Source organism: Haliotis asinina, chromosome 12 (genome assembly GCF_037392515.1).
Source record: "Haliotis asinina isolate JCU_RB_2024 chromosome 12, JCU_Hal_asi_v2, whole genome shotgun sequence".
Taxonomy (NCBI): Eukaryota; Metazoa; Mollusca; class Gastropoda; order Lepetellida; family Haliotidae; genus Haliotis; species Haliotis asinina.
This window is the reverse complement of record NC_090291.1, coordinates 31,834,735-31,849,243: the sequence shown is the minus strand read 5'-3', so window position 1 is coordinate 31,849,243 and position 14,509 is coordinate 31,834,735. Positions and strand designations below refer to the sequence as shown.

At 36.8% G+C, this 14,509-nt stretch overlaps 1 protein-coding gene across 1 annotated transcript; it reads left to right on the top strand.

Moving 5' to 3' along the window:
• Window positions 1-5,392: 5,392 nt before the first annotated feature.
• LOC137257472 (ice-structuring glycoprotein-like) lies at window positions 5,393-13,147 on the top strand. The gene is made up of 2 exons (XM_067794803.1): window positions 5,393-5,464; window positions 11,522-13,147. Exons 1-2 carry the CDS (start codon window positions 5,393-5,395, stop codon window positions 13,145-13,147), a joined length of 1,698 nt encoding a protein of 565 aa, XP_067650904.1.
• Window positions 13,148-14,509: the final 1,362 nt, after the last annotated feature.

The following is a 14,509-nucleotide window of genomic DNA, read 5'->3' as shown; positions in this document are numbered from 1 at the left end:
CATTCATAGAGATTATAACTTCCTTGTGAAATAAATCTGAAATATATTGCCTGACACTGCGGTCAAGTGTTTGATCCCAAGATTAGTGGCAGTACTTGAAGTAGCCCCACTTCCTTGGGCCTTGTGTTAATAGTTGAGAGTGATTCATATTTACATGATCCTACATGATACATATCTCTGATGTATATGAGATGAAGATTGTTTTGTTACTGACGCCCCAAAATTCAGAATTGTAGGATCTTAAAATATTTAATGGTTCATTTGTGGAATAGGACTGATTAATTTAACCAACCTTTGAACAATATTTCAGTTAAGTGATGTTAAGTTCAGTAAAGGCTATTAAAGTGATGTTTGTGATGTTCACTCACTCACTCACTCACTCACTCACTCACTCACTCACTCACTCACTCACTCACTCACTCACTCACTCACTCACTCACTCACTCACTCACTCACTCATATTCTCAGCTATTAATGAAACCGTAATCCCACAATGAATCATTCAAATTAGCCTTTGATTTTCAGTGTGAATCTGCGATCATATCTGAAACTGCTTACATATGCGTGTTTATGTTGCAGTATTGATTTCTGAATTCTGCAAATTGGCAATTATCAGTCACTGTTAGCTAGCTTAGAGAAAAGTAACGGAACACCCCCTACTCATGCATTGCAATAACCTCAGTGAACAGTAGGCCCCAAGAACTACCTGTACTGTGCCTTTCAGACTGGAATGCCCTAAATGGATACAGAATAATTTACAGAATATACGTTTTGCCCAAGTGTAGGTTTCTCATACTCATAGTATTTTAAAATAACTGCATGTATTTGTATAATGCATATTAAATATTGGCTTGTCTCACACTGAAAAAAAAATGAATGTTTCATATGATTTTACATTCTTGTAAATTGTATGCCCATGGGAGGCAGAATTAGTTCATTCTAAGTATGAGGATTTCAACAATACCCTTCTTAATTTTCTTTAAGAAAAGGATAACTGCGTCTCATTTAAAAATGATAAACAGGTTTAATAAATATTTCCTCTTGCCCACTTTAAGAATCTTCAGCCCATGTTAGATGGTGCATATAACATGGTTTCATAATACAAAGTAAACAAATTGTTTTCTAAAAGACTTTTGATGTCATTTCCTCATAAGCAACAACACTTAAAAATCTGAATTATGATGTATTAGAATATCAATACACATGGATATTACAATACTATTATGCACTGAATATTCATATTTCAACACTTTACAATAAAGCAAACGGCACCAAGCATGATTATTTATGACCACAGTCCTTCAAGCCAAACCATTAAGTATAATTCCATACAAAGACTATATTAATTATTCATGTAGCATATCCAAGACATTGTTGTCAACAGAGGTAAATACTGACATTCAAATGCCTCATAGATCAAACTATGGTATATGGTATATAACTAATATTACAGTAGATGGGGTAATTACCCCCATTGTCGTTCATTTCAAGAAATACTTGCGTTAGAATTGGTCTGACAGTAACCTATGCATGTTTTAAGAGGTGACTAACAGGAATGGGAGGTCTGAGACTTGCTGACTTGCTCATCGTATCCCAAATACATAGATTGATGCTCATGCTGATGATCACTGGATTTGATTATAGTTTCAATCCAGACTTGATTACCGGTGTTTGCAGATCGCAGCCATATAGCTGGAATATTGCTGAGTGTGGTGTTTAAACAATAAACAAACATTTCTAAAAGAGAGTGTGGAAGTTCTCACACTGCTGCCCTTCTCACAAGTCAAAGAGAATATAGATTTATTCCTACTCAAGTCTAGAATGATTTTTTCAAGCCATATGGTCACAGTTCTAGAAAGTTAGGATTGTTCTTCGCTCATTTGGATTTGTTTTGTAGATAAATATATTTATTTTTTTAGTAAAATAACTATATTTCTGGAGTTTAAACAATAGTGATAAATCAATTTGTCTTACTGCACAGTGGCAGTGATGTCTTCATAGACATGATCGTCAAATCGAGAAAAAGGAGGCAATGTATTAACCCACTTTGAACCCATCTACTGTCACCTCAATGTTAGAAGCAGTCTGGAGACAAATTGTTCCGCAATGGACCGTTATTGATGACAGCAGAGCCATACAATTAACGAAAGTAAGAAGATAGTTATGTTCCTCCCACAGCTACTGAGTTCAATTATTGTTTGATAATAGTCCAGGACGTCTAGATCATCCAGCTAGACAACTTTCTGACATACAATTACATACAGTACTATACAGCCTGTATTTTCTGTCATTGCAAGATGGGGATGCTTTTAGGAGTATTGTCATTAGGAGATGTGGAGGTGGACTCACATATGGAACGGGTTGATTGAAACCATATTGTAGGAAACCCTTTTTAAAGTGAATGAGAGTGAAGTGAGTTAGAGGGACATGTGACAGTATATCGCTGCCGTCTTAAGGCAGAAATGTCTTCTGTGATAAGACTCTTTCTAACTTATGTGAAATCAACAGGAGTTGGAGCTGACAAGCATAATCAGGTTGAAACTTGGATTCAAACCCATATCAATGGATTATGCATGTCTAAGGGAGGTAATTGTATACAATGACCTGCTTCTTTAAGTAGCATTTAGAAGCTGGTATGGTGAAGAGAAACACTTTTTATGGATAGATACCTTCTTTATTGCAATAGATGCGATGTAGATCCTTACGTAGATCAAAACATTGCATCTAGTGCAATAAAGAAGTTGCCAATTCATAAAAAAGTGTTCGTCTATACTGAACAGCATTAGATGATTAGTGATTTTCAATGTAATGAAAATTTGAAATGGGAAGGCATTACTGGCGTCTATTTCAGAAGATGCAATAATGTTCTGCCTCTGATTCTGGTCTCATTGATAACAGAACTGACTGATGAATTTGATCATGATCAAAACGATGCTGCTCATGATAATAATGGTGGGTGGGGTGTCAGTGGGAACCACAAGAAGGTTATCATTAAAATAATTCATATATTTATGGGAAACTGACAAAGAGTAGAGGTTGTTGAATCTAAATGCAACAAAATGAATTTGTTTCCAGAGATTGCAGCATGAAGTCCACAAATTTAGCTCAAATGTTCAAATGAAGAAAAACATTCAAACATAGCTGTGTGGCAGTTATATATGAAATGTATTCTGTAACAAATCCGTATATTATAGTACATAAGAAAATATGGTTTTATATTATTTATGAATGTTTCTCATATGGTGATTATTGTGAGGAGTACATAAAGACCAGGCCCCGATTTCTCGAAACAAACTTAAGTCTGAGTTTTGACTTAAGTTCAAGTTTTTGCTCAAATCTGAGAAAATGCAAGAACACGCATTTTCCAGAATGAAAGGAAATTGGTATCCAGCTCAAACATAGTAGACAATCTGAATTTGGTGGATAGATTTCTTAAGTTGTTTGAACTTTTTTAGTCTAAAAAAAGCAGTTGAGTTAAAATTTCAGCTGTTTCATATTGTCAAACTCAGTTTGAGATTTGAGTTAAAACTTAAGTTTGTTTTGAGAAATTGGGCCCAGTCATGAAGTCGGACAAGGGTTGCTATTATATGCATTGCTGATGGTGTTCGTAATAGTAAGTATGGTATTTGTTTTATGAACACGATATGTTTATTTAGATTTCATATAAGATTACAATAGGAAAATATGAATAAATTTCTTCCTTAAAATTGATCATAAATAAATGGGCAAAAATCGAACAGATTCTTCAAGAATGATGTGTCTTAATGTTTTGATTTAACATTAGCTTTTTATTAAATAGTTTATTACAAAACCTTTGTACTAAACTCCGATGCTGGTAGCTGAAATTGTAGTATTTTGTTCAAGATTACTAGTTAATACTGATAAAAATGTAAAATACTGATTATGAAAAAAAACACATCCCAGGTCACACCATCACAGAAGTTTGATTTCATACCTACCGGTATATACTTAGAAATTCTTTTTTTGCTTTTTTGGTTAAAAAAAATGATAAAATAATTCACCATTTTTGCTAAGAGCACTGAAAAGTGTCATCTTCTAATTTGCTAATTATGGAAAGAATCTACCAAAATATTATTCAAACGTCAATTTATCCATGCTTTTTAGTCAGTCTAAACCTATCTGAAACAAATTATAAGGCCTAACATTGCAATAAGCCGAAGTGTGAAGAGACTGTGTGGGTGCTGCAACAGGAAGGATGTCTCCCCTCAAGGCAGCGTGACATCTGTGTAGGAAGCTGATTACTGTTGGGATGACCAACTAGTGTCGTGGTCAGTTGGGCAGAGTTAACTGTGCACCTAATGCCTCCCACCTCCAAATGATGATGAATTGTGACATAAGTCCAGAGGGGTGACACTTTAATTGACCTGCTTGTGAGATCTGTCAATACTACATCAGTGTTGAGAGTATCAGTTCTTGATTGATGATGTCATTCAATCATATTTGATTGTTTGAATGTCCTTGTGTAAAATTGATTTGGATGGTGTTGAGCCATGAGGTGTAATAGCAGCAGTGATTGAGACCTGTGTGTATTGTTATGAAATTATTATGCAGTTGTGTGACAGCTGGTGGCAATATGTTTGTTTTATAACAACATGAAAATAATAAGGTTTGGATGATAATAATATGGAGCACAGCTGAACTGACACCGTAGGTAATACAGAAGACTGCAATGGGGTGTCACCATATTCTCAAAATACATTTGGTTGTCAACAATTAGCACTACTTCCTGGGAGAAGTCCCATTCGCTGTCTGTCTGCATGTAGAGGGGACAAGGGTACCTATTATTACCATTATTAAAATGTATATTATTGTAATAAAATTATAAGGCAACAATTTTATGGATGTCAACTTTTTATTGTAATGGACATGACATTTGGGAGTATATATACTCTGAAACGTCCCCCAACCTTATGAGCTGATGATGAACCTGACTCATTATGTCATGACCACCCGACCTCTCTCTTCTGCGTTGTATCTAACTCTGTAGAAAATAATTATAATTGTAGGAACTTTGTTTTTCTTTTCCATGCTCAATATCATGCTCAAATGCAGCCATGGGAGAAAGTTTAAGCTAAAAGCTTGATAGGTTTTGAGAGAAATTGTGAAGGTGGAACAGGTGGGAGAAGTACAGAGTTTGAGAGAGAGGAGAGGAAGAGAGAAAGTTTCCTTTAAAAGCTTAACACAAAAGGTTTTATAAAAAAGTTCTAAAGGTGGAATAAGTTTGAGAAGTACAGAGTTAAAGGGGAAAAAGAGAGAAAGTTTCAGTTGAGGGCTTAACATGAAAGATGGGTCTTGAAAGAAGTGCTAAAAGTTAAACAGGTTGCAGAAGTATAGACGTCAAAAGGGAAGCAGAAAGAAAGTTTCAGTTAAGATGGTAGAGAGAAGTTCTAAAGGTGAAATAGGTTGGGGAAGGAAGAAGTACAGAGTTCAATGGAAGAGACAGGTACTGAAAGCGGTTCTAAAAGTGGAATACATTGGAAAAGGAGAGAGATCAATGGGTAAAGCCTTTCCATTGTCATGATGCTGTGAAGATTACGGAAGAGTCATAACATCATTGACACAGTCCTTACACCATTGAAAGACATTTTTCTGTCACCTTACAAACTTAATCAATTACTTTCAAGCACATATTCAAATGACTCAAGCATGACTGATACTTTGCTTCAGGCAATTAAGTGATAATGATGTCTTAAGAAATTCTGGGTAAGTGATTATGTAATTGACGCTAATGATCAAGGTTTGATATACTGATGAAGGAACAGTTTGGAGATGTTTCAACTGTTGACTAATGGATGAAATTCTTGTCAATATTATCTCAACACTGAATGCTTCTCCTGTAAACAAGGGCATGGATTGTTTTGCTAGACAAATTGGTACAAAGGCCTGTACTGAAAAGCTGCATCATAAGAGAACAAAGAAATTGTCAGCTATGAAGTATCTCGTTACAGCTGTCTTTATATGTTCTTAATTTCATAATATGGGGTGTTGAATTTTTATAAAATTGAAATACATGTTTGTATGGTTCTGGTGTTTGTTAATTGGAGTCAAATAACCATAGATGTTAACATAATGTCTCACCAATTGATTTTTACAGAAGAGGGAGTTAGCAGATCTAATGCCATTCTGAGCAGTGTGTTGATCATATTGTGGTTTGTCAAAAGGCTAACCAGGTTTTCATGTTTACCATTTTAGCTTCCTTATAATGATGCTTCCCATTCTGCATAAGAATGGTCAGACTAGCTGACTTGGTTGATGCATGTCATCATATCCCAATTGCAATATTGCGTTTTTTTTGCTCATGCTATTGATCACTGGATTGTCTGATCCAGACTTGATTATTTACAAGCTGTAACTGGAATACTGCTGAGTGTGGCATTAAACAACAAACAAACTTAGTGTACTCACTTGAATTGATTAATACTCAAGAGTAAGTCAGTTAACAGATGTAATACCACATTGAACACTTATACTGTGGTTTGTCAAAAACTGATGAGAGTTTGATTATTTACCACTCCAGTGCTATCTAAAGTATGGTGCTACCAACTGTTGAAACATGATCAAGGAGAATCAGAGATTCATGATGACCGAGACAGGCTAGATTTCGTGATGCACAGTCTAAATTTACAGCTAACCAGCCTGATGGTTTGCTAAAAAATTTAGATAACATGTTCCATGCATCTGAGTAAATTCACTGTATCTTAAAATTTATTTTTCAAATTGAGCATTACATTTAGACTTGACAATTAATGTTTGAACATGCCAGAGGAACACAACTGAATAAACAAAACTGGATAATGGATATAACTCTACACAGCAAATGGTTGCACATAACATGATATAGGACCATTCCCCTTCACGGTTAAAACAATTATAATTTTTTTTGGTTCAGTTTTTACTGAATGTTTCTGAAAAATAATTCTTCATGAGGATTGGTGTAACTTCTATAACAGCAAGTTAGAGTTGATGTTTTCTGAGGCTGTGTGTAGTCCTGTGCATAGGGCTCAGGTCACAAATCAGTTGAAGTTGAGCAACATTGTTTGCAGAGTCCTTGATGAGTGTTTGGCAGCTTGACTCCGAAGAGTTTCTTAAACTTCAGCTCTGTCCCTCGATAAAGCACATTTGATGAATGTGTTCTCACCCTTAGGCAACTGAGTTTGTTCTAAATTGCCTCTGTTCACCCAGCAGTAACACTGGGTATCTGGTGTGATATGACTGAAGTCTGATTTTGAACCTTGAGCACCTGAATGGCGACTATTTGCACCAGGGAGTGTTCTGTACTCGTTTACGAGGGGTAGTATGTCTGTGCTTTGAACATGCAATGTGCATGATAAATGTGCAGTGTGAATGGACTATTGTTATTATTATCATTATTGTTATTTTATTGTTTTATATAATGATCAGTTGCAATGCAAAGTTTACAATGATGTACACAGTTACTCATGGCTGGCAACAGTTGGTGTGTGATGAAGTGTGAAAGGCTTGGTTGCTGATGACGAAATAGGATGTTTTTGCTGTCACATCTGTAATACCCATTAATGTTGATTGGCTTGTACATGTCAGGTTTTGCCAATAACCTACTGTGTTTTGTTAAATTATTCACATTTTTAACTACAGAGCTGCATCATCTAGACACAGTGTAAATCTCTAACTGAACAATTGCAATTTCAGAGTTATATTTTGGCTGGACTTATGAATCCAAGCTTTACTGTACCCACCCACCTACAAACTCCCAACCATCAATCCAGGTTATATGTCTTTCAGGCTCACTGTCATTTTACAATTGTCAGTCTTGAAGCTCAAACAGACATTTCTGGACCTTCTGAAAACAGATGATGAACCCTGTGTGTATAGCTTGATCCTGGATGATAAGCAAATGATTGTTTTACAAGCTGCCTTATCAGTAGATTGCCAGGGAACAGGTTTTTGTGACACTTTACTGATATGAGGCATGAAAACTGATTGTACCATGTGGAATGGTATTATATCTTGTTGGACTTTCATTTAATTCAGTGAAGGATGCGTGATGATATAGTCTGTGTGGTCAGTGTCTGTCTTGTTGTGGGATCAACTTACTGGTGCTACTTCACTCTGGTTTGGCTAATTATTTACATCACTGCACCAATCTGTCCACCTACTTTCATCTTTCATCGCCCTGCCCTTTGACTTTTGTGCCCTGCCCTTTGTATTTTGCACCCTTCCCTTTTTCGCCTCAATCCCAGTATGACGAGTGTGTATTTTCCAGATTTGAAATGCTTTTTCAAATTCTAATCTTAAAATACAAACTGAGAAGAGTAAAAACGAACTTTAGAACTGAAATCATAAGACAATTTGACTTCATATACATTTTGTTGTTCTTTCAATAATCCTCACCAACATGCCCTTTGAGGTTATGAAGTGCCCTTTTCCATGAATTTACTCTGCCCTTTCTGAACCCTAGGGGGAACACTACTTCTATCCTTACTTCATCAATACTTACTTCATCCATCTTTACTTCATCTATCTTTATTCCATCTATCCTTACTCTTTGCTATATTTACTTCATCATCTTTGTTATATCTATTCGTATTTCATCCATCTTAACTTCATCAATCCTTACTTCATCCATCTTTACTTCATCAATCTTATTCCATCTATCTTTACTTTTTCCATCTTAACTTTATCCATTTTTGTCTCTCTTATCCTTACTTTATATATGCCTACTCCATCATTTCATTCTTGCATCCATCCAAACGTGTTTCAAAATAATTTCTCCACATGCATCCACTCAACCATTTCCTGTTTACCGACTGCCACAATGCATCTCTATTTGTGTCCAAACATTGGTCATCTCACCAAATACGCCAATGTATGCTCATAATTTTTGTCATCTTAGTACAGAGGTGTTGGTAATTTAGTGCATGGATAGATTTTATTGTCAGCCATAACACAGCTTCTCATCACCCAAGCCTGTTGATGAACTGCATGACTGTAGATATCAAGTATCTGAGATCAATACCCAACTCTGTTGTAAACTTTCTCCAAACTGTTCTGTTTTCCCCTCTTGCATGCGCAGACATGGTTATTCAGATAGCATGCTGGTAGCTGTGCAGAAATACACTCCCAACAAACTAATAAATAATGGTGTTTATTCAAGATTTGTTTTTGAGTCTGGGAGAGGGTAATTTGGATAAATAAGGGGAAAAAGGGATTGTTACTGTCAAAGAGTCCCCAGGGTTGTATAAGGTATCATCATGCAAGGATGGTCCCTTTCTCTGTATCAACCAGTGAAGATCCAGGTTAGAATTGATCTTTAGTGAGTGAATGAGTTTAGTTTAATGCCTTACACAGCAATTTTCAAGTAATTTGGTGGCAGTCTGTAAATAATGGAGTTTGTACCAGACAATCCAGTGATCACCTTCTGCACAAGTTAGTAGCTTTTTATGATAAGAGTGTGTTACTGAAGGCCAATATTTTAACCCGGACCTTCACGGGTATGATCTTCAGTAACCCATGCTTGTAAGAGAAGACTAAAGCAATCATGTGGTCAGACTTGCTGCCTTATTTGACACATGTCATGGTATCCCAATTCCATAGAAATAATTCTTATGCTGTTGATCATCTGGTCTAGAGTTCATTATTTACTTCATCTTACATGCTGCCATTGGTGAAACAACTAAAATATTATTCAAAATAACATTTAACCAATTTCGCTAGATCATACAGTGGATGTGTACACACTACTACAGTCCAGTTACTGAGCCAATAGTGATCCATGCAGATCAGATCACTGATGAGAGACCAGTGTCCAGTGATTTCATCATGTCATGTCAACAGAATTAACTACTTCAATCATTCCGAAAATATTTACAGAACAGCTAAATGGCAGCTAAATGGTGTATGCATTCTGTCCCCTCTGTGTGAAAATCATGCCTTGTGTCTTGAACAGGTGATTGCTAAAATATTGCTTAATGAGAATGACGCATGCTCTCTTTAACTCAGTCATACAACACACATGCAATAGTCATATGATAGAATACATCAACCATGCCTAAACTTACAGTCATACAACAGGCTAACAAGAGCCTTGCAACAACCATATATCATCCTTACTACAGGCATACATTAAGCATCAATACACACAACAGCCATACATGCACTATGCAATAACCATATGATAGAATACATCAGCCATGCCTAAACTTAACAACAGTCACACAACAGGCTAACAGGAGCCATACAACAGCCATATATCATCCCTACTACAGACATACTTTAACCATTAATACACACAACAGCCATACATGCACTATACAATAGCCATATGATAGAATACATCAGCCATGCCTAAACTTAACAACAGTCACACAACAGGCTAACAAGAGCCATGCAACAGCCACATATCATCCCTACTACAGACATACTTTAACCATCAATACAACAGCCATACAACTGCTGTACAAGAGCCATACAACAACCGTTCAACAGATCAGCCATACAATTTTAATCCCATTCTGATCTCAAAGAAGGTACTCGATCCATGTCCTGACTCACCGGAGTCTGTCAGACCAACTTGCTTATGCACGTGATAACCCTTTTCCTGTAGTTAAAACTTTAAAAACTGTGTTTAAAAATCTGTTTTACTGCTGATTTCATAGAGCTAATACTTGAGCAAATATTCTTTTCAAAATGAATGTGTTACAAGAGCACTCTTGCCACTCTTGCTTACAATCTTTGATAGCCTTCTACAATGTCATAACTTTCTACAATGTGAAAACTTTCTGCTTATAACATCAAGAATTATATTGATTCTGTTGACAGCACTTCACATCAAAGGGTTATCTGACATACTGTTGTAATTCAATCCAAACATCATTATCAGCAAGGCAAGGGCACAAAGCAATAGATATTATGCTTTAATACTTTGGGGTCTAAAAAATCTTGACAATTGTTAATTCCTCTTCACTCAGTTGTATATAGCTGCAACGGAGATCAGCTATTATGCCCTTAAATCATACCCTGATCTACGCTGATGACAAATATTTACCTCGACAAAATTTGAAATAATTCATATTAGTGGCAAAAAACAAATACTTCTGTCAAATTCTGACTGAATAAGCATGCATATTTGACACTGTATGGTTTCAATATTAATGGATCTTAAAAACAGTTTGCAGAAGATACATGAAGGCTACACGAAGTTGTTATACAAAGTCCAGTATGTTGCATGTGTTGGGGGAAAAGAAGAAAGGTCAATTGATTATCTGCAGGATGCTTTTTTATAGACTCATATTTATAACGTGGAGCTATGTCTGATGCTGCTCAGCACACCCAGTTGTCGACTCTGTGAGTATTAGGCACCAAGTTGCATGCTCTGGGGAAGAATTAGTTGTAGAGGATAAGTGTGGGATTTATGTTGGGTTGTGATTGTTTTGTATTTGATAACAAGATGTTTGTTAGAGATGTTGTGTTGGTCTCTAAAGACTGAGGTATTATGACACTGACAGATTCAAATTCATTTTAGAGGCTATTTCTGTATGCTGACTGTGATGCTGATAACATAACAGTTGCTGATGAGGCCATTGTCATCACCACTACTGCTACTGCTACTGCTACTGCTACTGCTACTGGAGCTACTCATATTAAAACTTCAATTATTGCTACTACTGCTGCTGGAGCTACTCCTATTGCAACTTCACCTATTGCTACTACTGCTACTCCTGCTGCCACTGCTACTACTGCTGCTGGAGCTACTCCTATTGCAACTTCACCTATTGCTACTACTGCTACTCCTGCTGCCACTGCTACTACTGCTACTGGAGCTACTCCTATTACAACTTCACCTATTGCTACTACTGCTACTGCTACTGCTACTGCTACTGCTACTGCTACTGCAGCTACTCATATTAAAACTTCAATTATTGCTACTACTGCTGCTGGAGCTACTCCTATTGCAACTTCACCTATTGCTACTACTGCTGCTGGAGCTACTCCTATTGCAACTTCACCTATTGCTACTACTGCTACTCCTGCTGCCACTGCTACTACTGCTACTGCTGCTGGAGCTACTCCTATTGCAACTTCACCTATTGCTACTACTGCTACTCCTGCTGCCACTGCTACTACTGCTACTGCTACTGGAGCTACTCCTATTACAACTTCACCTATTGCTACTACTGCTACTGCTACTGCAGCTACTCATATTAAAACTTCAATTATTGCTACTACTGCTGCTGGAGCTACTCCTATTGCAACTTCACCTATTGCTACCACTGCTACTGCTACTGGAGCTACTCATATTAAAACTTCAATTATTGCTACTACTGCTGCTGGAGCTACTCCTATTGCAACTTCACCTATTGCTACTCCTGCTACTGCTACTGGAGCTACTCATATTAAAACTTCAATTATTGCTACTACTGCTGCTGGAGCTACTCCTATTGCAACTTCACCTATTGCTACTACTGCTACTCCTGCTGCCACTGCTACTGCTACTGGAGCTACTCCTATTACAGCTTCACCTATTGCTACTACTACTACTGCTACTGCAGCTACTCCTATTACAACTTCACCTATTGCTACTCCTGCTACCACTGCTACTACTACTGGAGCTACTCCTATTAAAACTTCAATTATTGCTACTACTGCTACTGCAGCTACTCCTATTACAACTTCACCTATTGCTACTACTGCTACTGCTACTGCAGCTACTCCTATTACAACTTCACCTATTGCTACTACTGCTACTGCTACTGCAGCTACTCATATTACAACTTCACTTATTACTACTAATGCTACTGCTACTGCTACTGGAGCTACTCCTATTACAACTTCACCTATTGCTACTACTGCTACTCCTGCTACCACTGCTACTGCTACTGGAGCTACTCTTATTACAACTTCACCTATTGCTACTGCTGCTACTGCTACTGCCACTGCTACTGGAGCTACTCCTATTACAACTTCACCTATTGCTACTACTGCTACTGCTACTGCAGCTACTCCTATTACAACTTCACCTATTGCTACTACTGCTACTGCAGCTACTCCTATTACAACTTCACCTATTGCTACTACTGCTGCTCCTGCTGCCACTGCTACTGTAGTATTTGTTGTTCTGTTGATATCCTTCCTTAAAGACCTTTGTTAAAATGAATTCATCGTAACATTACTGATCACTGAACTTTAGACAGTTTTCCATTTCAAAATGATACTCCAAACAATTTTTATTTTTATCTCAGTTTTTAAATCAGTCTGTTGTTCAATACACCAAATCAATGCCACCTTGCTCAACATACAGTATCAGATTCTGTTAGAATACCAACTGTTTTTGCATCCTTTGAAATCCAGACAGATTCTAATTAAGAATGCCTGTTCAAAAGCCGACACACTGAAGAGGGCTTGCGACATCAATATTACTAAAACAATTACATTCAATTCATGCAACGAGCCATATAAACCAATCGCTTGCAAATCAATACACTTATTGTCTGTTAACCACTGGCGCTTGTAAACAGAAAGAGTTTTCAGCAGGCTGTCATTTGAGACAAATATTCCTGGCAAGGTGTCGATTGCTGTCAGTAGTGTAAATGATTTGATGCATAGAACAAGTATCTACATGGGAGGAATTGAACTGCTTATGTCAAGAAAACAATGATAATTGATTTATCGCCACTTATGACAGATATGTGGTTTGGACAATATGGAAACAATATTGAAAGCCATCAGTTTGCATTAATTTCATTATTTATTTGACCTTTTGGTTATTAACGCCACAAAGAATATTGTGTCATAAATTGTCATCGTCATACATTTCATTAGGTCAATAATTTCCTGAGTGATATGTTGATTTATTGACAAATGAGGGAGAACAATGAATTCCACCCAATTTGGGTCAGATCCTAATAACAGAAAAGATAGCAACTTTGTTATGTGTGTACTTTTTAAGTCACATGCAACTCATGTCTCGTTTGATTATCATGTGCCATAGGATGGATGGATGGATGGATGGATGGATGGATGGATGGATGGATCATTCAGCAACATGGATTTGTCAACTCAGGAACTACCAAATATATCAGTCTACATATCACAGTAACCGAAAAAGAGGAATAAAGCATAAATCGGTCTGGGTACACAACTGGAACATTCCGTAAAAACCTGTAAGTTTATTCTCTGGTAAGGTCAATTTTTATCAGTTGTGTCTCCGACATGATGTCAACACAAACAAAAGGCTCATCACTATAAAGCAGACACAGATTTGCAACCTGTGGTCAGAGTTAGGACAAATCTTTTATATTACAGCTCAGCTGTATGTGTTTCAAATTGTTACAATTCGGGTGTTCTCATGTTGCATCTTGCATGATACAAGATGTTACGAGAAGTCACACCATAAAAACGCACCATAACAGCTGAAGAATGCCATGCACTGGCTGACAATTATTGGCCACAGTAATTTCTTTAACATGCTTTTGAAAATTCAAACATATGTTTTCTCAGAATTAAAAGATGA

What these genes read in the sequence shown, in the direction of transcription:
- LOC137257472 (XM_067794803.1), top strand. Translation starts at nt 5,393, where the DNA reads ATGGTAGAGAGAAGTTCTAAAGGTGAAATAGGTTGGGGAAGGAAGAAG. An exon ending in GAGTTCAATGGAAGAGACAG is followed by an intron (nt 5,465 to 11,521) that starts GTACTGAAAGCG and finishes AATTCATTTTAG; the next exon opens with AGGCTATTTCTGTATGCTGA.